The sequence below is a fragment of the Syngnathus typhle genome, linkage group LG2 (assembly GCF_033458585.1).
Source record: "Syngnathus typhle isolate RoL2023-S1 ecotype Sweden linkage group LG2, RoL_Styp_1.0, whole genome shotgun sequence".
NCBI classification, from domain to species: domain Eukaryota; kingdom Metazoa; phylum Chordata; class Actinopteri; order Syngnathiformes; family Syngnathidae; genus Syngnathus; species Syngnathus typhle.
In genome coordinates, this window is record NC_083739.1 from 14,535,460 (window position 1) to 14,556,887 (window position 21,428).

Consider the following 21,428-nt stretch of genomic DNA (forward strand, 5'->3'; position numbering starts at 1 on the left):
TATATATTACAATTTCTCTTTTCTGTTTGCCTTATCTGTTTGCCATATGATCTTAATCTGTTTTATTCGCCACTTGAAAATTAAAATGACTAGGATCTATTTCCGCTCAATGATTATAAGTGTGCATAAAAGTGGGAATGGGTGTCGGGTGTAGTAGGCCTTTTACTCTGCATGTCTAAAATATTTAACCCTCCATCCCAATATATACAAGGCGACTAAACTACTGTCACGCCTCTGTTCATAGTTGGTTTTAAACAGTGGCAGTTTACACCATTTGGGGGGATGCTCAAGCACCCCTAAATTTTGAGATTTTTCTTTGTATATAATTTTAAAGCAAGCGAGAGAAGGGTATTAGCATTCTTGATCGAACTGATGATGTATAACTGTTCTTCGATTGGCGTGATATGAGTCATCACTACATTCACCGACACACTAGATGGCGATGTTTACTATTTACGCTATCGTGCTCGTTCAACGACACTAATTACGACTTTCTTCTGTCCTTTACGACTCATGCTTGTTTTTGCGACTGTTGTATAAACCGGAAGTGTCAGAGCTGCTGGCGACAGTTTCTCAAGAATTTCATTTTGACACGTCAGATCAAACGTAACCTGGTGTGACTTGATAATTGGTGAGTGTCAGACAAGCCATTGTGACGAATATGAAAGCAAGAACAGTGACGAATTTTTCACAGCTTTCTTTCCAACTCCAAAGTACGTAGCCGGGCTAATGTAGGCTGTCGCTAGCGAAGCCACTTGGAAACATGTCTGGGACTTTTTAACTGGATCAACGTGTGTGACGCTCAAGTTCTTCGGACTTTTAGCACATTTACAAACAATGTGGCTCCAGCAACGATTGAAGGGGCTTCCCAGCTTGTTATCAAGCAGTTGGGCGAGGAGACTTCTCATCGGATTGCTCGTCTTCCTCATTTTCTACTGGTATCTTGGAGCAGAGCGAAGGTGGAGAATCTTTAGTGGCTCTGATGTTCCGGGCGGGGTGGCTGGACAGTGTCTTCAGGCGGAAATCCACAGATGGAAGTCCCTTGTGGAACGTGGGGAGGGTTTGTACAGCACACCTCAGGAACAACTCGACACACCCTTTATATCAGGTAATGGCCATATCCTCATTGACACTGACTCCAACAAACTCTGGGTGGCGTCGTCTTCACGGCCTGGTTCGGCTCCGGTCCATCAGACTGAATTTTCCCCTATTGCGAACATTCATTTCGATGGGAAGCAGACTGAAGCGCGGGCATCTATGATGTGGTTCCGAAAAGGATCTGTCCTGTCTGTTCGGTGCGCCTCACCTGTGGCATCTCGAGACTGCGTCACCATCAGGGAGGAGTTTATCGCCCACAGGAGTCGACACAACGTCTACCTTCAGAGAATCCACATTAACAACCCCTCCGACAAGTTGAACACCTTTGCGATTTCCTACAATGCCAATGCCAATCATGGCGGCAAGTTCTCCACTAGTGTGGACAAAGTGGATGACAAAGAGATAGTGCTCTCATCAGGCAGAGTCCTTTTAGAGAAGAACCGAATGATGCTGGTGGTGGTCGTCACCAAAAAGCTCAACAGTAGGATCCAAGTCTTTGCAAAGTCTGAGTACACAGAAAATATCATATCTGTTGTGAGAACTTCAGAGCCCATTGACCCATCTAAGCTGGAGGAGACATTCACGAGCCTACGGGATGGAGCAAAAATGGAACTGGGAGAGCTGCTGCGCTCTACTGTGGACGATTTGGTCATCGATCACCAACAGGCCTGGATGGACCTCTTCATTTCAGGTAGCCTTTTTGAAGCACATGTTTATTCGGTCAAATTTGTCCATCACAATTTTCTTCTATATTCAGACAAAGTAGTGAACATTAACTAACTGGTCCCCAGTTGAGTTGCAAGTCTAACAGTTTCACTCAGATTAGAATTGACATTTGCAAAATAGCAGATGAATTTTTCAAAACAATTTGTACACATTGCAAGCCATTTGAGTCATCAAAGTAAACATTTGTCACTAAACATTTGTCACGAAACATGTCAGTGCAATTCAAACAAGTCTTTGTATCAAAAGACAAGACAGTCAGATTGCTCAGTTGTGAATCTGCCACAGTACTTAGGTTAGACCTTCATGTGGAGAAAGTGCGCATGCCTCATTGCGGTCTACTCCGGAAGTTGCTCTTAACCAAGGTTGCATATGAATAACCCTATATTGTGCTTGTCTAGGCGTCGAGATGAGAAAGATCACAGACTCGCATACGCCATCGAGCCGCACGGTGAACACCACCCTTTACTACATCCTATCCTCCTCGACGGCTCCCTTGTTGGAGCGCAAGCTGAGCAGCGAGGCGCGCGCCCACCTGGAATCCAGCCTCAACTACGCCGACCACTGTTTCAGCGGCCACGCCACCATGCACGCCGAGAACCTGTGGCCCGAGAGGTTGAGCAGCACGGCGCAGATCCTGCAGCTGGTCACACTTTGGACCCTGACCCTCCAGAAGAGAGGCTGCAAGGCGCTGGTGGGGGCAGGCGCCCACGGCGCCATGCAGGCCATGGCGCTCAGCTTCGGCGGACTCCAGTTCACCGAGAACCACCTCCAGTTCCAGGCCGACCCGGACGTGCTGCACAACAGCTACGCCCTGAGAGGCATCCACTACAATAAGGATGTTATCAACCTGGCGGTACTGCTAGACGCCGAGGGCAAGCCTTTCCTCCACGTGTCCGTCAAGCCGCAGGACAAGCCCGTCAAGCTGTACGCGTGTGAAGCCGGCTGCCTCAACGAGCCCGTTGAACTGACGTCGGAGGTCAAAGGCCACACCTTCCCCGTAATGGTGACCCAGCCCATCACCCCCCTGCTTTACATCTCCACCGACCTGCGCCACCTGCAGGACCTGCGCCACACGCTGCACCTCAAGGCCATCCTGGACCATGAGGAGCACATGGCCAACAGGTACCCAGGCCTGCCCTTCATCTTCTGGTTCAGCGTAGCCTCGCTCATCACACTCTTTCACCTTTTCCTCTTCAAGCTCATTTACAATGAGTACTGTGGCCCCGGTGCCAAGCCCCTCTTTAGGAGCAAGGTGTAAGAGCACACAACTGTGAGAAGTGGCCGTTAAATGATTGCAAATTGATTTTTTTTTTTTTTTTGTATGTACCTGCCTGCGTGTTGGGACGGATTTCCTGGTGTTGAGTTCTCATGTGGTGGCAGTTTTCATCACCAGTATGACACATTGCATCTGCCCTTTAACATTTGAGTTCAGTTTGAATGCACTTGATGTGAAGTATGGAACATATAATGGTTGCCAGTAAAGAGAATGCTTCCCTGGAAGTTCATACCACCACAGCGCAAATTCACCATTCTGATGAGTTAGCATTTGCGGTGTCAAAATGAAAGACGAACTTGGCAGCCTAGTGTCCTATTTTTCTTGGCATTCGTTAAAGATTATTTATTGAAGAGCCAAAAAAGTCAAATAAGTTTATAAAGAGTATTTAGTTTGGTTAGGGTTAGTCACTGGTTTCTGATTTTGCGTTTGGTGTTCTGAAAATCATGGTTGGTACTTGAAGCATGCAAATTGTAAGTGAAGGAAAGTGCCCATTGCATTCCAAGAGACAGGCAAAGCAGTGAGCCCAATCTGGCTCCAGTCAATTGTCCCAAAACACGTCTGTTTCTGCAGCTTAAAAAAAAAAAACTGAACATTTTAAAACCGCATGATGTCATCGAAGCGTCAGTATGCAAGCTTAACATTAAGTCAAAGCAAAGTTACTGAACGGTGTAGCAGCATTCCAATAAATCTGTGCAGTCAAGATGATGCAACTCATCAAAGCTTCATTAATAAATAACATCAACCATCCATACAAAACAAATACTCTGTTGCTGTAAAGTTCAAATGAAGTGCTTTAAATTGTTTCAACCAATAGGGTCTTGGTCTGATAGTCTACTTGTTTGTTGACATAACAAATGAAGCTGACGAGCATTCTTTTTACCGAGGTAAACTGCGCAGTGCAGGTGATGTCATACATGTAGGTTAATGTTTGTCAATGGTCCCATGTGAACACATCCACAGAGTTGCTGTGCACCTGCTGACACTTTGCCCTAGGTTCTTCCTTTGCTGTGTGTTGACGTTTTATAAGGAATCATTCAATTAAATTAACAAATGGTTGGCATTGGTTCTTTCATTTTGTCTATAAAGCACAACATGCCCATTCATATGTAAAAAGTATGTGAAGATGAATTTTTTTTTAAATTATTTTTTATTTGTAATAGATTAAATGCAAAAATCAAAGTAACAAATGAATTTTTAACTTTCGGGGGATCAATGTAGTGTGAATTTAACTGGCAGGATTGTTAGCAACTGTATGGGGCTGCTCATCGTATGCACAATCAAATCCAAATGTGGATTTCAACATCACAGAAATTTCAAATTCAAAAAATTCAAACTATGACTTTTGTTTTAATCAAATTTGAATGAACATTTTCAATCTGATATTGCTGTACAAATAGTGTATTTAAGTCTATCAAACTAGAGCCAAAGCCCTAACAAACAACTTTTGAACCGCACACATATTTTTGGAAATGTACCCCCCCCCCCCCCAAAAAAATAGTTATTTACAAGAATGTCATCACTTTGCTAATAACGCTTGTGGTGTGTAAAAGACGTAATGTATTTGTAGGTTTGTCAGTCTACAAACCACACAGGAAGCTACAACTGAATCTGCCTTTTGTTGAATGGCTCCTACACCCTTGCATGCCAACACTACTGGTTTCAAAGCAAAACTGAAAGGTCACAAACTGACCTTTGAATTGCTGGGAGACAAAGAGGATTTTGAAAGTAACCACAGACATTTTACGTGCCGTGTAACATTTCCAACTCAGATTACCTGTATCAAGTAGGGGTGTAACGATACATCGATATAATGCTCTACGATTTATTGGCATCGATGCTAAAGGTAAACATCGATTTATATCGCCGTGTTTGACCTCGGACATTAGACGCGACTTTATTTTGAAATCCAGTTCATTGTTGCTTGCTTCCTCTTTCCGGAAGCATGGAGCAGTGCGCCCGGCGTTGTTGTGTTGTGAGCAGAGCAGGCACGTGAAAGGGGAGTCGACGACTAGTACGCGGCTCCTGGGCTGGTGCTATGGCTAGTGTCCAAAAAGACGAGGAAATTTGCTCCCCTTTAGGCTTCAAGTCATTCGTTTGGAAGCACTTTGGATTCCAAAGAAAAGATGGCTCAACGGACAAGACACGTGCAGTTTGTAAATCCTGCCATGCGGTGATCAAATATCAGGGAGCACAAATCTCGCCGCACATTTAAAGAAAAAACACGACATCAAAGTTCAGTGTTAAAGTAAGCAATTTGTATACTACAATACTCTTGTAATTTCCTAAATAAAGAGTTTGCAGTACCTTGTTGATTTTGCGTATGAATTGTTATAAATCAGGATATTGTTCTCTATTTTTTATTAAAAAAAAAAAAAAAAAAAACGATCGTAGAGCACTATATCGCGATATATCGTGAATGAATCGCAGCAGGCTTTAAGATATCGGCAAATATCGTATCGTCGTTCTTTATATCGATATTATATCGTATCGTGACAAAACCCGCGATTTACACCCCTAGTATCAAGGGTAGAGCATGAAATATGGGCATGATCAACGGAGCTACAAGTCTTTGAGCATGCCAATATGGGCGGCAATCTTAAGCGCGGGGCCTAGTTTGATGTTCATGGCCCCCACCAGATGGTCCTCCTTAAGCAGCAGGAGAGCCTGACCGTCGATCTCTTGCGAACGAAAGCCCTCCGCGATCTCCAGACAACCTGTTGATGCAAATGGTGGACTGTAAGGATATGAGCACAGCAGCTCTGCATGCCACCTGATGGACAATAAAAATGTGAGGAAAATAAATAGTTGAAAAAAGGCCTCACCCGGCAGAGAGCAGATAAAAACATAAACGTCGTCCACGTTCCACTGGCTGGGGTCCCTCGGCACGTCGATGCCTTGCGCCGAAGGCCCCCATTGGTCTTGTTTATAGCCGGACAAGTCCGAACATTGGCTGGCTTCTCCCTGTGCAGGTTGAGTCACGTGACTAGAAGATGTCCGCCCGCATGAAGATGTCTGAAAGCGTTCAAAAACCACCAATTGATAAATAGCGACATGGATATGTCCAAAATGAGAAACAAGTGAAGCTGACTTGATCCCACCTTGTCTTTAAACTCCGAACCGGAGTTTTTGTGGTTTTCATTGTGTCCTTTTGGTTTCTTCATGTCCTCTAGGGTGGATTTGCGGTTTGGGAAGAGACCAATTCTTTTTGTGCATCCTACATTGTATCTAGGAACAAAAACATTGGGTGGATGTTCATTTGTTCCGTTACACTTTTGAGTGAAAGAGAATTCAGGTCAATGTTTGACTTGTACAGAGATGGCGATACCTGTAAGCTACGCAAGTAGAGTTAAATGACAGTGGGGCACACTGATATTAGGGTATTACCTTAATTCACAGTGATCTTAGAAAATGGAGGACATATGTAAAATGCACCATTTAATTATGGTGTTGATCCTGTTTAGGCTCGCTGGAGCTCATCTAAAACCTTCAATAACAAAAAGTCAAAAAAATAACACTGTACCGAATTGCATCATACTGGTAGTTGGAGACGGATGGGACCGATAAAGTCAGACGACACTTTATTTACCTTTTAGCACATGTGGTCGAACAGAATCTCTTGGACCTTTTGAAGACGTACGCAAAATCCACCTTGCCGCAAAGCTCACAGGTAAGCATAGGCTCTTGTCGAGCTTTTAAATCTGAACAGAGAAGATAAAGCAGACATTAATGGTGTTAATCCACCGATGGCACTGAGATGTGACATTGGTATGGCCCCAATGTATTTATAATAGCAGAAGAAATAACGTGAAATTCCACAATATGGGGAGACCTGATTAATACAGCAGGACTTAGAGACGTCAACCGTGATAAAGTGGGGGATTATTGCAAAATGTCATAAATGAAGATGCAGATGGGACTGATGTTCAATGCCACTATAAAGGTTTTACTCTTGTGTCTTGTTTGCCACCCCAAAAAAAAAAAAAGGTTGTAAACTAGTCTAAGGGAAATGCTAGCAAAATCTGGGCTGCAGGCTTGAGAAAATGACAGCAGGAAAGTACTAACAATGACACCATTGTGCTATTTGGCTCAGACACGTCATGTTACCCTTTGGCGGAAGCCCCGTCATTCTTGAGTCCGACGTGTGTCTCCGGAGACAATCGACAGAAAAGGAAGGACGTTCCACCTACAGACACAAAAAGATAATACTCATTTCAAAAGTTGCATTTGTCTTGATAATTAACAGTCATACTTATTTGCAACAGCCAATAATACAGCATGAGACTGTACACACAAAATAAATGCACTGTCAACTTAAGTATGTTTTTAATGTCAAAATTATGTCATCCTCGCCCACTGAGTGTGATGGGACAGGATGGAAGAGAAAAAGATGACATGATGCAAGGACTATGAAATATTAAATTGAAATAATCCATGACAAATTGGAATATTTAATTTTGTCACTCCTAGCCCTCCATACTCTCTATTCCAGCATCAATAAGTGATACATTCTTTGTGTGCGCGTGTGTGTTGCTCGAGCAGAGCACTCACAGGAAAAGGCTCAGCACCCTCCTGGATAACAAAGCCCTCTATTAAGTGGGTCAGGATGTGGGATTTAACTACGGCCTGGGCTGGCTTGCTCTCTCCTCTGTGTCGACTACTGTTTGTATTGCCATTCCCAGCGGTCATGACTAGAGCACAGGATGCCCGTCACCTGACAACAAAAAACAGCATCGTTAGTCAAATTTACAGAAACACCCAAAATGGAATGTTTGATCAATTGGATTAAAAATCACTAAATTCACAGGTTGGATTCATTTAGACCGCCACTATGCATTCTAGATCTATGTACATAGGAGCAATTCCGAGGTCTGACTTCCAAATGAAATACAAAACTTGCTTTTGTCTGAAAAGAGGACTTTGGACCACTCTGCAACTGTCCAGTGCTTCTTTTCCATAGCCCAAGTCAGACGCTTCTTCCGTTGTCTTGAGTTCAGAAGTGGCTTGACCATGGGAATACGGCTATTGTAGCCCATTTCCCGGACATGACTGTGAACAGTGGCTTTTGATACCTGGACTCCAGCTTCAGTCCACTGTCTTTGAAGCTCCCCCAAATTCTGGAAGTGACTCTTCTTCACAATACTGTTAAGGGTACGGTCATCTCTCTTGGTTGTGCAGCGTTTCCTGCCACATTTCCCACTTCCAACCGACTTTTTGTGGATGTGCTTTGACACTGCACTCTGTGAACAGCTTGCTCTTTGAGACATTTCTTTTTGTGTCTTACCCTCCTGATGGAGGGTGTCAATGATGGTCCTCTGGACAGCAGTCAGATCAGCAGTCTTCCCCATGCTTGTGATTTAGTTTACTGAACCAAGCTGAGTGTTTTTCAAGGCTAAGGAAACCCTTGCAGGTGCACCCTAATAGTATACTTTTTCATGATATTCTAATATTTTGAGATAGGATATTTGACTTTTCTTAAGCTGTATGCCATAATCAGCAATATTAAAATAAAAGGCTTGCAATATTTCAGTTGATTTGTAATGAATCCAGAATGTATGACATTTTAGTTTTTTTTTAATTGCATTACAGAAAATAAGGAACTTTATCACAATATTCAAATTTTCTGAGACTGTCTTGTATATTGTCCAGACTTTTTACAAATATTCATAATCATGATTTAATTAAGACATTGGCGTAGCTCAATGTTAGATATTGATGCGGTGAAAAAACGCTTTATATTATTATCCTTTTTTTTTCATTTGCATTTCTATTTAGGGTCAAGACGTGGTTTTTTTTTTTTTTTTTAATGCATTTCAACTCCCTTGAAGACGGTTAGTGATTAAACTACATTTCGTTCCGACTTACGTACACTTAAAGGTTAAGTTGCCGTACATTGCAAAGGAACTTAATCGTAAATCGAAGATTAAGCTGCTTGTTTCGGTTGTTTGTTTTGGGTGGAACTTTGCACGAGTTCTGTGATCTTAAGGCACCACAGACCAAAAAACTGTTTAGTATCATTTCCGTATGAATAAAGATGAGCAAAATTATCCCCAATGTGTCTCTAAGGGGGGTTTGCGCGTTGCACGTGTGAAAAGCACCATTTCCACTGCAGTGTTCCCCACGAGGACAGAAGAACTGAAGAGTTGCAAGAACTATATCAGTCCGAAGCCACCTTTGGACCACTTGGGGAAAGAAAGCGGCGCCCTCCTGGATAAACAATGGTGTGTTCCAGGGAAGCGGACCCCTTTGTTCTGCGGCCGATGTTTCATTCACTCACCGTTCTTGCTCCGCCAACACTGGTCCGAGCCCAGCCGAGCGAACTGCAGCCCAGATTAGTTCATAATTTCTTTGTGTTCATGGCTTCAAAGTACAATAAAAGTGAAATGCAACACTTTGAATGGGACACAAGCTGCACGACGCTTTTCGCTTTAACGTGCGCGTGCCTAATGCCGGACAATAACAAACCCTTAAGCACCATTTCCTGTTTCATCCTCCAAAATAAAAGCTCAACTATCACGATCAGCATCATTTGAAATGGTCAAAAACACAATAACACTGGGTCCTACTAACCAACGATATTAATGAATACATACACAATCTATGAAGTCATATATACACTCAATAGCTATCCATCCAGTAGTTAAGTGGTGCAAAACTCAAGGCCCAGGGGCCAGATCTGGCCCACATCGTTTCTTTATAGGCTATCACGACTATAAAGTTATAAAGGCTATAAAGTTTTAACTTTAACTTAACGAGTGTTGCGGGCACGCCCAATAAAGCAAATTATATGTTAAATACAATACAGCTTTATTTGTTTATTTGCTTTCACACCAGCTTTTGCCCTAACAAAGCGCTTTACCAAAACTTAATATGTATTTGTTCTTTTCATTTGGGCAGGTTTTATTTTTTTATTTTTATTTTTTTACCAAACTCACAAGCATTTGATTTCAGCAAATGAATTTAGTTAGTATTTGGTTGTCACTATTTTCCAGTTCTGATTCCAAATTGTTGTTGAAAATATTTTTCATAATCATAATCAGAATAAAATAATACATTAAGAATGATTTCAATTGCATTTTTTCAATTTACAAAAAATATTGTACTACATTTTATCTGGAAAAATAAAAATGTCGACCATGTACATTGTTTTTAATCACTGTATGTGAGGTCGGAAATCAAACGATTGAAAAGCTTTTAATGTGGCGCAAAACAGACGGAAGTTAGAAATGGCCTCTCTCTACGCCGATTCTTCAGTCTATCAAGTTACCACTAGGGACTGCCCAGCGAACGCCATCCATCGTTTGAGAATTGAGATGATCTTGTGAGCAAGCAGTGCGAGACAGCAAACTTTGCATCACAAGTCTCATGTCAACGCTGGAATTGATGAAAAAGCAGTGTCTTGCATCAGGGACACTGTCCTCTGCTTCTCTCAAAAGACGATTTATCAAAAAGGGAAGAGTCGCTCCAAGGGCCAACTCCAAAGATGTGAATTGCAGGTGAGCGCATTTATTTTGTTTTATTTATGTATTTTAATATATATATTTTTTAATTAGTTTTTCCCCAAAAATTAAATGCGGAAATATATTCACAGCTCAGTTAATGAGAATCTGAGAAATAAGTTGACTTTTAAGCCAAATGAACTTAAAGCAAAGTCAAAAAACTTGACTCCCCTGTATTTTTTTTTTTTTAATTTGGTTTAGATTTGAAAGATTTGCTCATTTGTGTAATATCACACTTGATGGGGTGAAAAGACAGCCCAGAAACCCAAATATTGGTATGAAAACAATATTTTCGATTATATGTCAAGAATATTGACCGGAGTGCACTAAATGACATTTTGTTTACCGGTCAGTCATTCCAGGTGTTTCCTATTTTCCAACTCTGGCAGTGGCCGTACTGTCCGACGGATTCTGACAGCTTGCCTGCTGTCTTTCCTGGCCCTGCTTGGTTCTGTGTCCACAGACCTCAACTCCAATTTTGACTCACTCCACTCTACAGAAGCTGCTTTCGAAGAACTGGCTTCATGCAGAACGGCAGCCATTTTGCACCTTGTCAGTAAGCTTCAATGGATGCGCCATGTCTTTAGCAAAGAGGCGGGGAATGAAATGTTCAATGCCAACGTTTCTGCCGTTGTGCAGCCCATGTTGCATTTGTGTGGTGACGTAACGGGCCACAGAAATGCCTATGGACTTTATTGCCATGATGGGGTGGCAGAATTTTGCCAAGAGATTGAAAGGCGTCTTCATGGATTGCTGAACGCTTCATTGGATACAAATAGAACAATTGAACACAACATTTCTGCTCTGAATGTCTTCATTGGAGGACTTCTTGATATGTGGATTACAGAAGAAGATACTCTAAGCAAAGCCAGAGATGACCCAAACTGGAGAGACGTTCTATCCGCAAGACTTCTCCTCACCTTCATAGAACTCAACCACCAGTTACTGGACTTCCCCCATATGGCGGCTGGACCCGCCTTCCAGGACAAGTGGACTTTTGCATTGAGGCACCTTAGCTTGGCTATCCTCATGACAGAACAACTGCGTGACTGCTGGTTGGAGAACATAGATGAAAAGTTCAACTCAAGCCACTATTTCAAACATATCTTTAACGCAAATCTTTGGGAGATGACAAACTCTTTGCCCGGGTCACACGCTGGACTCCAAGCACTGAATGACACTCAGCACTGCTTGTTCGGCCGTGCGGGGCCGGCACTCCGGACGGCATCTCGCTCGGTGTCTTCGAGCCTCAGTATGAAGATCAGCCTTCTGGCGATAGCCTGCCTCATCTACCCGGTAGTCATGTTCTCCTTCAAGCAAATGACTGAGTGGATTGAAAATTATGCACAAAGTTTAACAGAGAAGACGGAGGACTTGAGACGTCAAAGACGGCTAGCCGAAGACCTGCTGCATCAAATGCTGCCAAAGTCAGTGGCCAAACAGCTCCGGCGACATAAACACGTCGAAGCGGAGAGCTATGAGAAGGTTGGTGTCTTTTTGTTCAACTCCATAAATTCTCTGATTGCTTGAAAACATCTTCTGGGCTTTTAATATTGAGGCTGCTATAAGGAGGCTACCACTGCATCATCTGCTGACATGCTGAATGAATGTGTCTCCGCTCCCTTTGTAGCCATTGTTGACGTAATTAACTATAATTGCTCTGTTCCATATTCATCAGAAGATAAAACAAGTTTGTTAGGTGAAAATTGCATATGGCTTATTGAAGAGGTTTTGAACAGCTGTACCAAAAGCACTCTGTGCGGGCTGCTTTAATGGTATCAAGCGGAAAGCTCGATTTCAAAATGATACTGAATTCTTGGAAACTAATTATCTGGTCAATGCACATCAATTTGAGCTTTTTTTTCTTATCATTCAACAACCAGCAGGAAGGTTTTCGAACTCAAGACGACCAGTTGAAGTCTTTCCAGAACAAACATTGACACTAACCTGTCGTATATAGCGAGAAAACTTCAAAGTCAAATTTCATTTGCTCTATTCTAGGTGACCATCTTTTTCTCAGACATTGTCGGTTTCACCTCCATCTCAGCCTCCTGTACGCCTTTGCAAGTGGTGGAAATGCTCAACAACCTCTACGTTTGCTTTGACACACGGATCGACTCCCATGATGTATACAAGGTAATTAAGGACGAGTAAACATACAAATACAAACTCCGCGAACAGGATACGAAATGATCGGCATTGCGTTGTGTGCCTTTCCACCCAGGTCGAGACAATTGGAGATGCGTACATGGTAGTGAGCGGACTCCCCGAGAAAAACGGGGACAGACATGCTGACGAAATTGCCAAGATGGCTCTGGATCTCATCGCAGCCGTCCGACAGGTGTGCATCCCTCACATGCCCAACCAGAGGCTGCAACTCCGAGCTGGGATTCACACAGGTAAAAGCATTTCCTCATCATGGATCCTTGTGGTGTCGTTTTGTTCTCGCCGTTTCCCTGCAATATCTTTTTTGAATTTGTTTTGATTCCTAATCAGGTCCATGCGTGGCCGGAATAGTGGGCTACAAGATGCCCAGATACTGTCTGTTTGGGGATACGGTGAATACGGCTTCGAGAATGGAGTCCACCAGTCTGCGTAGGTTGACCTATAAGCGAGTCATCTTTGTTGCCAGATAAATTTACAAGCTTTTAACGCCAGTCAAATACCGAGTTGCTACATGTTGTACCCCAGGTCATTTTCAGGAGGTGAAAAATGCAAAGAAATTCATGAATAAATGTTATGAATGCAAATTGTTTGAGGGTCATACAGTATATTTATACCTGTATCAATTTGTGTGTTTTTTTAATAGTATCTCATTTTATGTGACAGCTCAAAAAATCCACACTAGTTCTGCAACCTACTTGGCCCTTACTAAAGATTTTGCCTATGAGCTGCAGCTTCGAGGGGAGATTGAAATCAAGGTGAGAACCTCTTTGAATAATAAGATATGCCATCCAAGTCAATTTCCCTACTGTGATCCAAATAATAATTGATTTGAAATATCCCTCTAATTTCCGCCAGGGTAAAGGCAAAATGAACACGTACTGGTTGATTGGCCATAAGAACTACAGTGTCCAGAATGACAGCCTGGTTTGCCACTGGAATCCCAACATGGCGAGAAAAAAGAAAACTGAGGCCAGCAGTGATGTTTCTGCAGGAAATGTGAGTGTAATTGGTTTTATATTATTTAAATATTATATTTAGATATTGGTCACTCAACAGTAAGGGTCACATTACCTTACCATGTGATGTTTCCGAAACAGTTCTAACTTTGCAATTTCCAATGATAACACAATATAATTCAGTACATTTAATAACAATTTCCGAAGTGTAATTGAATGAACCTTTTGGTTTTGTTTGTGTTTGCCTGCCAGTCATCAGTGACAGTGCAGAGCCTCAGTGAAAATGCCACCACCCCAGTGCCCAATCACACACCACCCCAGCCTCGATCCGATAAGGCGGACCTGAGTGTGGCAGCTCATATGGGACCTTCAGGCAGCAACAATGCTACCTTGGCCTCCAAAAGTGGGGGACTGCAGGGTGGGGATGAGTCCGCCCTCCTGCCCGGTCAGTGCAGGAGCAGTGGAGACAAATGTGACATTCTGCCTGGCTCCGCAAACAATAACAACAATAACCTCGGTCATCACTGGACCTTATGTAACAAAATAAGGCATTCATAAAGAGTTAAGAGAGTCTCTCTCTCTCTCTCTCTCTCTCTCTCTCTCTCTCTCTCTCTCTCTCTCTCTCTCTCTCTCTCTCTCTCTCTCTCTCTCTCTCTCTCTCTCTCTCTCTCTCTCTCTCTCTCTCCCTCTCTCTTTCTCGTTCATTATCTTTTTTTTCTAGACAGCTTCTATCCTACGCCCACTAGAGAGAGCTATGCACCATTATAGGATAGTAACGATTTCTTCCCCCTCAATTTCAACATAAGATTATTATTACTCAGTGCCATCTTGATGCACAACTACCCATAAACTCGACGACCTTTTTTGACCTAAACATAATACTTGTGTTGTCATCAATTGTAATAGGATACTTTGAATGCTCCCACGTGGTGTTTTTTTGAGTGTCAGTGATTTCTCGAATCCCAACGTCAATTTTCTTGAACATTGATTTGCATCTGTTGTAACCGATTCTTCAACACCCACCAGTTACCAAATCAGTCCTGACATGTTGTGAATTCACGAATGTATTAAAGTATTCATTTAAGTAGTGTGACGTACTTTATTAGTCATTTACAGTATTTTAGAGTAATTTTGAAAAGTTGTTATTCCACTTTTGAAAGACAGCAAATGTACCATTGTATGGTGTATTTCATTTCAGTGTACATGTTGATTATGATCTGTTGGGAAGGCTTTCTAAAACAGCATACTTGGGATCTGCTCCGTATTTCATTAGGATTTAACTTGGTTGACATGATGTACATAATACAACTTGACTGGAGCAACTGTGACCGTCTCTGTGATCTAACCCACAATAACACTTCCATTGTGCTGGTTGCCTTACACATTCACCCAAAATTATGAATGAATGAATCGCAGAGACATTTCCATCTATGATTTAGTTGGATGCATTGTCGATCCTGTATGTGTTTCATTTTCATGTTATTGATCTTAAATTGTGGTGTATCTATAAAAAAAAAATACATTTGTAAAAATTAAGGCCTCCCCCGAATAAACGTCTGATACACTTTACACATCCTCATTAATTCCTCTCCACATCATACATTTTATTTTATGTGTGTGATTTAAAGTTGAAAAAAAATCTGAAATTATGGAAATATGTAAAAGAGGGTTTTATTTGAAGCTTTTAATCGAGAAGAACAAACATGCAGTTGTCCGACTATTATACAGCATACAGTGTCATGGATTCTTCACATAGTTCATCATTTGGTTGACAGACACACAGAAAGACATGAATGGATGCACACACACAGCTTTTCAATGTAATATCATATATTAAATTGACTTAACTTGACTTATTAAATGACAAAAGGATCAAACATGTATCCCACAGAAGAATCAGCCTATCCTGAAAAATTAAACACAAGAACAGAAATGGTTGATTATTAAAAGTTCATCCTTTCACTTACTATTTCAACCTTAATGATGTCATTATGGTGATGTCGTGTTCTTGGTTGTTGTTATGAAATCCAACTTTACCTGCACGCACGCTTTAAAAAATAAAAAATAAAATCTGAAACCAAGATAATGTGCCCTTTTTTAAGACTCAACTTTGCTGTGTTTATTCTGCCCAAATGAAAGAAAAGTGTTTCTCAATGCAGTCTTGCGTAATTTTTCCGGTAATCAGTTTAGAGGAAGTGTTTACAGTTGATCTATTCTCTTGTAGTCAGTGTGGGTTGTATTGGCAATGCAGTAAAATGAATGAATAAATGAAAGAACAATAACAACCGCATACAGTGCATGGTACGTAATGTTGCATTTGTAGTAAACTATTTGTACTATATGTAGTACAATATTTGTTTTTAGTATGAAGGAATTTCAAAAGAATTTTACACGACACACTATTCTGCAATCGAATAAAAGATACAGAAAAAGGTTGAACGCAACTGTTCCTCGCACACTCACCTCTTGCAGTGTTGCAGCCCAGCCCGCTAGCGTTCCCAATCCGATCCATCCTGGCACCAAAGCAACCCGATGCCCGCTTTCTGGCCGTTATCAGCAGATCCAGTAAGCGGTTCCTCTGACTCAAGGCCCGGCTCTGGCCTTCAGCCACCGCTTGGGCTCGCTCTACTGCGGCTGCGGCAGGTTCTTGGTCCCTGTCCTGCTCCGTGTTCCATCCTCGGTTGGACTGGCTGCGTTCTGGTTCTTGGTTCAATGTCGCATAGTCCGTTTCAGAGGTTTCCTCCTGAGCTGCTTCGGCCAGAGTCTCCTCAAAGCGCTCAAGCAAAGACTGTTGTGCAGAGGGCAGGGTTTAGAAATATCAACTTGTTTGACAGCCGCCATTGCACACCACGCAACTACACAATCAAAGTGTTTGTTGTCAGTGTCTGACCTTCCTTTCTTACCTTCAGCTGGGCCAAATCATCAGGAGAGGACGTCCTTCCCAAAAGGTGACCGCTAACCAGTGTGTATTGACACAGCAGGGGCAGCAGGCCCCACAGGACCACAGCCCTCATGTTATCCTCCAAATGCAAGTTGCATTACGGCCACCGCTGGGAACTGCTTTTATATGCACGTACACGTACACAATTAGTTGACGGCGTCAATGGCTCCTCCTCTTGCATATCGCTTCAAGTGCATTCTAACACGTTGCCGCGATAAGTCAGATGTACTTTCAAGTGATGCTCGGAAGTGACTGGTGTGGAGGTCCATAATTCACGTATCCGCCTTCCCAGACAACTGTGGCATGACCTCAGGAGCCATCTCCAAGCTGTGAGCTCAGACATGGTGTTTAGTCACAGGAATGCCCTCCGCTTGCAGACAAACACCATAGTAGGAGAAAACTGGATCCCTCCACCTTAGGGCATCGATTATACTTGGGGGCGATTATGGTCAATGTGTGGTCTTGTTGATGTCTGCTTTTTCATTTTGGTTTTGTGTATTCACACATAAATGATAGTAGTAACAAGTGTTTGTTATACTAGACCGAGACAAGATAATATTCGTAAACAGCATTAGAAGTTTGATATTTAATAAACAACATGCAAAGATGTAAGTTATATATTCTGTTGTCAGTAAATACTACATTGCCTTCAATTTCCTCACTATCCCTTAACAATGTATATCTCAATCTTTATGATTTTGAAAACACTAAAGGTGATTATAATAAATTATAAAGCAATATTATTATATAGCAAATACTGTACTTTTACAAGGTTTGTTATTATTTCAAAGAAGATTGTTAAGACGCTTCAGAATTATTTTTGTTGCCAAGTTTGTGACTAAGAAAAAATAGCGGATTTGTTTTTAAATCCATAGTCACTTATGCGTCATATACGTACTAACATAAAGTCATTTGTAATAAAATAATACTAATAATAATAATTTTGAAAATTATCTTGAAAAAGAAACTTAAGGACTCCATATACATCTGTATACATTTTACTTTTGATAAGTGAACCATTTCACAACAACGCTGGGATGACGCCACAAGAGTTTTCCCTTAGACATTGACCATCATATGCTCGCCAACACAATGCATCATTTGGATCACAGGAAATCCTGATCTTTTGTGAGTCTCTCAATTGCATTACAAGGACATCGATTGACAAAGAATCATATTCCTACATTTTCTTTTGTCTCTTATATAACTCTAATCACCATAGTATGCTTGTGTGCTCTCCATGGTGCTGAAAATACTTTTTACACTTTCATAAATGAAGACAATGACTATATTCACAATAACAAGAATGGTGTATGTGAATCTTAGTCACATTACAGTATGCAGTTTGTGGCTGATTTATTAAATCGCAAAATGTATTGTCCAGGTGACAGTGAGTGACAAGGGACCTAGTTAATCTTCATGATGATATGGGATCATGTAGATCTAACATGCCTGATATGGCCACAGTAGATTTGTTATGGTGTTTGTCATTCGTGAGGATGGTTGAAAAATTGGTATTGTTTAGTGATTGTCTACTGGCTGTCAATATTGAGTGGATGGACTTGAGTCATCTGCAGTTGTAAACATTTATTGAAACATTCAGGGCAGGAATTGTTTTACGTACATTTAAATAAATAAACATATAATGCACAAACAAATTAATAGAAATATTTGGTAAAATAAATAGAGTACTAAATAACTTTTGGCCTCGACGTTGCAGTTTTGCAAGGTGGTCGATGGTATGACTTCATCGTCCTTTGGGAACTGCAAGATAGCAACACATGGAACACATTTTTACAACTTTTCCCATTTTTGCTAGTTTATCTATTTTCAACTTACTGGATTTGCCAACACTATTGCAGCCTAGTGAGCTCATGGAACCTATTCGTTCCATACGGCGACCAAAGCAAGCAGAAGATCTCCTGCTGGAGTCGCTGCGGATGCTCTTCAGGTTTTTGGCTGACAGAAACTCCCTAATTGAAGCTTCGTCCAAGGCTTCCTGTGGCTGCTGTGCGTTCAAGTCATCAAGAGTGTTCTCCTTCTCTGCAGTGAGAATCTGCTCCATCTCATTCCGCTCTGGAAGTGACTCCTCTAATCTGCCAAGGAGCACCTACAGCATGCCAGGAGGTAACATTTCTTTGAGTCCATGAACAGAAATGAAATCAAATCTGTAATTATTTGGAATTACATAACTAACATACCCTTAAGATGTCCACATCACTGGTGCTGACAGGATATGTGCTGATGAGCTGAAGTTTCAAGATGAGGAGAAGGCTACAGGCCACATGGGAAAAAAGCAGCATATTTCTCTTCTGGTGGACCTTTTGGGAGATTCTTTGCTAAATAGCTCCTGGATGCTGTATCCCTCAGGACCAACCTCTGCTCTTTTATACACGATGAGGCTATGCCAGGAATTTGACTTGCATTCCTGACACCTGGTCCTGATAACGCAAGCTGTCGGAAACGACTCCTTTTAAAGGGTTGTCTCTCAGAAGTGGGACATTCAGACATTCATATGACATAGTGGCATCCATACACTCCCAGAAACAGACCACCAGCTCCTGACAAGCCCTAACACGGGACGTTGTTGTCACAGAGTTACGGGAAGTAGTAAACGGCAACACTGCGTAGTGAGAATGGGAGGGAGGGAGCGAGCGAGAAAGATGTTACTAATTTAAGGAGTGTATATGCGATTGTTGACGGGTGCCTTAACAAGGACAAACTGGCTTCAGTCTGACAGTTTGTCAGAAAAGAAAAACACATTAGTGGCTTTATAATCAAGGGTTAAGGCAAAATGCTTTTATATTTGAGGGCAGGAATTCAGATTTTTTTTGCCACAAAAGGTTTTGGAACACAGCAGATTTGGATTCTGCTATTGTAACAATAACAACAACAAGAGGTATTTACATGTGCGGTAAAATGTGCTTTCAAAATTACGCAATTGACAGAGACGAACAAGACACGTGTTTGCAAAATATTTTTCTACATTACAATATAATTCAAGTTCTTTTACAACCCAAAATAATAAATAACAAACAGCCTGCTTCCACAGCAAGTTGATGAAAATAGACAGCAGTGTAAGAAATGGAGAGTCACGGTTTAATACTTTTCTGATGGATCATCATCATCACACACTCCTGTTGACAGAAAAAAAGGAAATTGGAAAACTGTTAATATCAGCACCAACAACAGCATCATTAAACGTCAAATGCTCATTTGACAACCACAAAGTCTCCTCTGCATGCTCACCCTCAACATCCCAATCCGCTGAAAGACCCGATCCTATCCAAGCGGACGCCGAAGCAGCTCCTCATCCCACCTTTCCGGTACCGACCCCAGTTTCGCTTGGAGGTCCGGAACAGGTCTTTGAAGAGAAAGGCAAGAACGTGTGCTTTAGCCTCCAGTGCTGAATTGCTGGGATCGGGGGAGTCCCATGGGTGGCCCTCTCGAGCTCCAAGCTTTGACTTCTCTGTATTGCCGCCTCTCTCTTGCATCTCCTCTGAAGATTGATGAGGCATGTCATTGATCTCTTCTAAAATCTGCTCCAAACATCGGATGGTGAAGGAAAGACGTGAAAGAAATGAAACAAATCTATCCATCGAATACAAAAAAAAAAAGAGAACCTACCTGTAGATCCGACATGGGCTTGCCTCGAACATAATCAAGCACCAAGAGGAGATTGAAGCAGCAAAGCGAGACAATAAGGTTCATGTTTTTATCTTCCCGCCGGAGCTCAACTCAGGCTGTCCCGGTTTTGTCGTCGCTGTGGTTCTCAGCATGGGCAGGTGAAGCCTTTATAGCGGAACCGACTACGTCACCAGGCCTGGAAAATTAACGATGTGTGACTAATATTCTTAAGAGTGGGAGTACCCGCAAGGTTCAGTTGGAGAAGGGTGAGCTGGGACAATTCAGGGACATGCAGGCACAAGTCAATGAAAATCAGGACGTCTTTATTGATTTCATTATTTGGAATGAGTTATTGCAGTTTTGTGTAAAAAAAAAAAAAAAAAAATCATTTTTCATTTTTTTTGAACAAGTTGCAAATGCTTTGGCACATCCATGCAAATGATTCTGCACAACTGTCTGTTGATTTGGGCGTTATGTTTTGCTGATGTCACATTGATCAAAAATGTTTTGTAATGGGTTTTGCCTGGATTGCCTCACACGCCGTAGCATTTTGGCATTCATTCTTCATCTAAGTCTTGACGTGCAAAAAGATTGAACACGTTGTCATAACACGTCAAGCATATTTCTTTACGTTTTCATGAGACTTTTCTTCCTGAGGGTAAATCTTGACTTGTTCTAACAAAGGGAAATGTACTGTGCTCATATCAGTTTGATACCAAGATAAAATACAAAAGAAAGTGAGGACAATAACATCAGAGGTCTTCACCAAAATAAAATTATATATGTTGGGATACATACTACATCCACATGTGGACCTGGAGGTTAATTGGAATATATATGTGTGTTTTGTACTTCTGTGTTTATATGGATTCAAGCAAAATGCTGAGCCATTAGCCCAGGACACAGTCAAGCCGAGCTCACTCGTGGAGGTGTGTGACTGCTAATTGACATTTCAGCCGCCTCTCAACTAGGAGGGCCATTATTCGAAATTGATTCAAGCCTCGGGGCAACGCTTAACATTTTATGCATTCTTTTTATGAAGTGAATCACATTTAAAGTTGTGTCACATTCATATCGAAAATTGAAGCACGATGATAGTTTTACATTTGTTATGTACGTTTCAAATTATTTTAGTTTTCACT

The 21,428-nt window shown here is 41.7% G+C and overlaps 6 protein-coding genes across 6 annotated transcripts; 2 read left to right on the plus strand and 4 right to left on the minus strand.

Annotated features, from left to right (window-relative positions):
* The first annotated feature begins 503 nt into the window (after window positions 1-503).
* kiaa2013 (KIAA2013 ortholog) lies at window positions 504-4,156 on the plus strand. Its single transcript, XM_061272099.1, has 2 exons — window positions 504-1,789; window positions 2,223-4,156. The coding sequence occupies exons 1-2, from the start codon at window positions 838-840 to the stop codon at window positions 3,080-3,082; spliced, it is 1,812 nt and encodes a 603-aa protein (XP_061128083.1). The 5' UTR covers window positions 504-837; the 3' UTR covers window positions 3,083-4,156.
* LOC133149894 (polyhomeotic-like protein 2) lies at window positions 3,708-9,567 on the minus strand. The gene is made up of 7 exons (XM_061272108.1): window positions 9,375-9,567; window positions 7,649-7,811; window positions 7,205-7,283; window positions 6,687-6,798; window positions 6,199-6,325; window positions 5,923-6,112; window positions 3,708-5,814 (listed from the first exon to the last, which is right to left on the minus strand). The coding sequence occupies exons 2-7, from the start codon at window positions 7,784-7,786 to the stop codon at window positions 5,660-5,662; spliced, it is 801 nt and encodes a 266-aa protein (XP_061128092.1). The 5' UTR covers window positions 7,787-7,811; window positions 9,375-9,567; the 3' UTR covers window positions 3,708-5,659.
* Window positions 9,568-11,409: 1,842 nt separating this feature from the next.
* On the plus strand, window positions 11,410-15,256 carry LOC133150080 (receptor-type guanylate cyclase gcy-19). The gene is made up of 7 exons (XM_061272377.1): window positions 11,410-12,081; window positions 12,598-12,732; window positions 12,821-12,995; window positions 13,093-13,195; window positions 13,406-13,517; window positions 13,618-13,758; window positions 13,971-15,256. The coding sequence occupies exons 1-7, from the start codon at window positions 11,431-11,433 to the stop codon at window positions 14,274-14,276; spliced, it is 1,623 nt and encodes a 540-aa protein (XP_061128361.1). The 5' UTR covers window positions 11,410-11,430; the 3' UTR covers window positions 14,277-15,256.
* Window positions 15,257-15,373: 117 nt separating this feature from the next.
* On the minus strand, window positions 15,374-16,755 carry nppa (natriuretic peptide A). Its single transcript, XM_061271195.1, has 3 exons — window positions 16,622-16,755; window positions 16,182-16,506; window positions 15,374-15,624 (listed from the first exon to the last, which is right to left on the minus strand). The coding sequence occupies exons 1-3, from the start codon at window positions 16,730-16,732 to the stop codon at window positions 15,620-15,622; spliced, it is 441 nt and encodes a 146-aa protein (XP_061127179.1). The 5' UTR covers window positions 16,733-16,755; the 3' UTR covers window positions 15,374-15,619.
* A 1,476-nt stretch (window positions 16,756-18,231) lies between these two features.
* On the minus strand, window positions 18,232-19,491 carry nppb (natriuretic peptide B). The gene is made up of 3 exons (XM_061273022.1): window positions 18,861-19,491; window positions 18,499-18,769; window positions 18,232-18,423 (listed from the first exon to the last, which is right to left on the minus strand). Exons 1-3 carry the CDS (start codon window positions 18,960-18,962, stop codon window positions 18,407-18,409), a joined length of 390 nt encoding a protein of 129 aa, XP_061129006.1. The 5' UTR covers window positions 18,963-19,491; the 3' UTR covers window positions 18,232-18,406.
* Window positions 19,492-19,737: 246 nt separating this feature from the next.
* On the minus strand, window positions 19,738-20,452 carry nppal (natriuretic peptide A-like). Its single transcript, XM_061273023.1, has 3 exons — window positions 20,287-20,452; window positions 19,909-20,198; window positions 19,738-19,796 (listed from the first exon to the last, which is right to left on the minus strand). The coding sequence occupies exons 1-2, from the start codon at window positions 20,368-20,370 to the stop codon at window positions 19,911-19,913; spliced, it is 372 nt and encodes a 123-aa protein (XP_061129007.1). The 5' UTR covers window positions 20,371-20,452; the 3' UTR covers window positions 19,738-19,796; window positions 19,909-19,910.
* Window positions 20,453-21,428: the final 976 nt, after the last annotated feature.

Excerpts from the sequence above, each read along its gene's own strand:
- kiaa2013 (XM_061272099.1), top strand. The coding sequence starts at position 838 with ATGTGGCTCCAGCAACGATTGAAGGGGCTTCCCAGCTTGTTATCAAGC. Across the intron at positions 1,790-2,222 it reads GATGGACCTCTTCATTTCAG|GCGTCGAGATGAGAAAGATC; the intron begins GTAGCCTTTTTG and ends GTGCTTGTCTAG.
- LOC133149894 (XM_061272108.1), bottom strand. The coding sequence starts at position 7,786 with ATGACCGCTGGGAATGGCAATACAAACAGTAGTCGACACAGAGGAGAG. Across the intron at positions 7,284-7,648 it reads AGGGTGCTGAGCCTTTTCCT|GTGGAACGTCCTTCCTTTTC; the intron begins GTGAGTGCTCTG and ends TTGTGTCTGTAG. Across the intron at positions 5,815-5,922 it reads TTTTATCTGCTCTCTGCCGG|GTTGTCTGGAGATCGCGGAG; the intron begins GTGAGGCCTTTT and ends TTGCATCAACAG.
- LOC133150080 (XM_061272377.1), top strand. The coding sequence starts at position 11,431 with ATGTGGATTACAGAAGAAGATACTCTAAGCAAAGCCAGAGATGACCCA. Across the intron at positions 12,082-12,597 it reads AAGCGGAGAGCTATGAGAAG|GTGACCATCTTTTTCTCAGA; the intron begins GTTGGTGTCTTT and ends GCTCTATTCTAG. Across the intron at positions 12,733-12,820 it reads ACTCCCATGATGTATACAAG|GTCGAGACAATTGGAGATGC; the intron begins GTAATTAAGGAC and ends CTTTCCACCCAG.
- nppa (XM_061271195.1), bottom strand. The coding sequence starts at position 16,732 with ATGAGGGCTGTGGTCCTGTGGGGCCTGCTGCCCCTGCTGTGTCAATAC. Across the intron at positions 16,507-16,621 it reads ATGATTTGGCCCAGCTGAAG|TCTTTGCTTGAGCGCTTTGA; the intron begins GTAAGAAAGGAA and ends TCTGCACAACAG.
- nppb (XM_061273022.1), bottom strand. The coding sequence starts at position 18,962 with ATGCTGCTTTTTTCCCATGTGGCCTGTAGCCTTCTCCTCATCTTGAAA. Across the intron at positions 18,770-18,860 it reads GTGATGTGGACATCTTAAGG|GTGCTCCTTGGCAGATTAGA; the intron begins GTATGTTAGTTA and ends GGCATGCTGTAG.
- nppal (XM_061273023.1), bottom strand. The coding sequence starts at position 20,370 with ATGAACCTTATTGTCTCGCTTTGCTGCTTCAATCTCCTCTTGGTGCTT. Across the intron at positions 20,199-20,286 it reads AGCCCATGTCGGATCTACAG|ATTTTAGAAGAGATCAATGA; the intron begins GTAGGTTCTCTT and ends TGTTTGGAGCAG.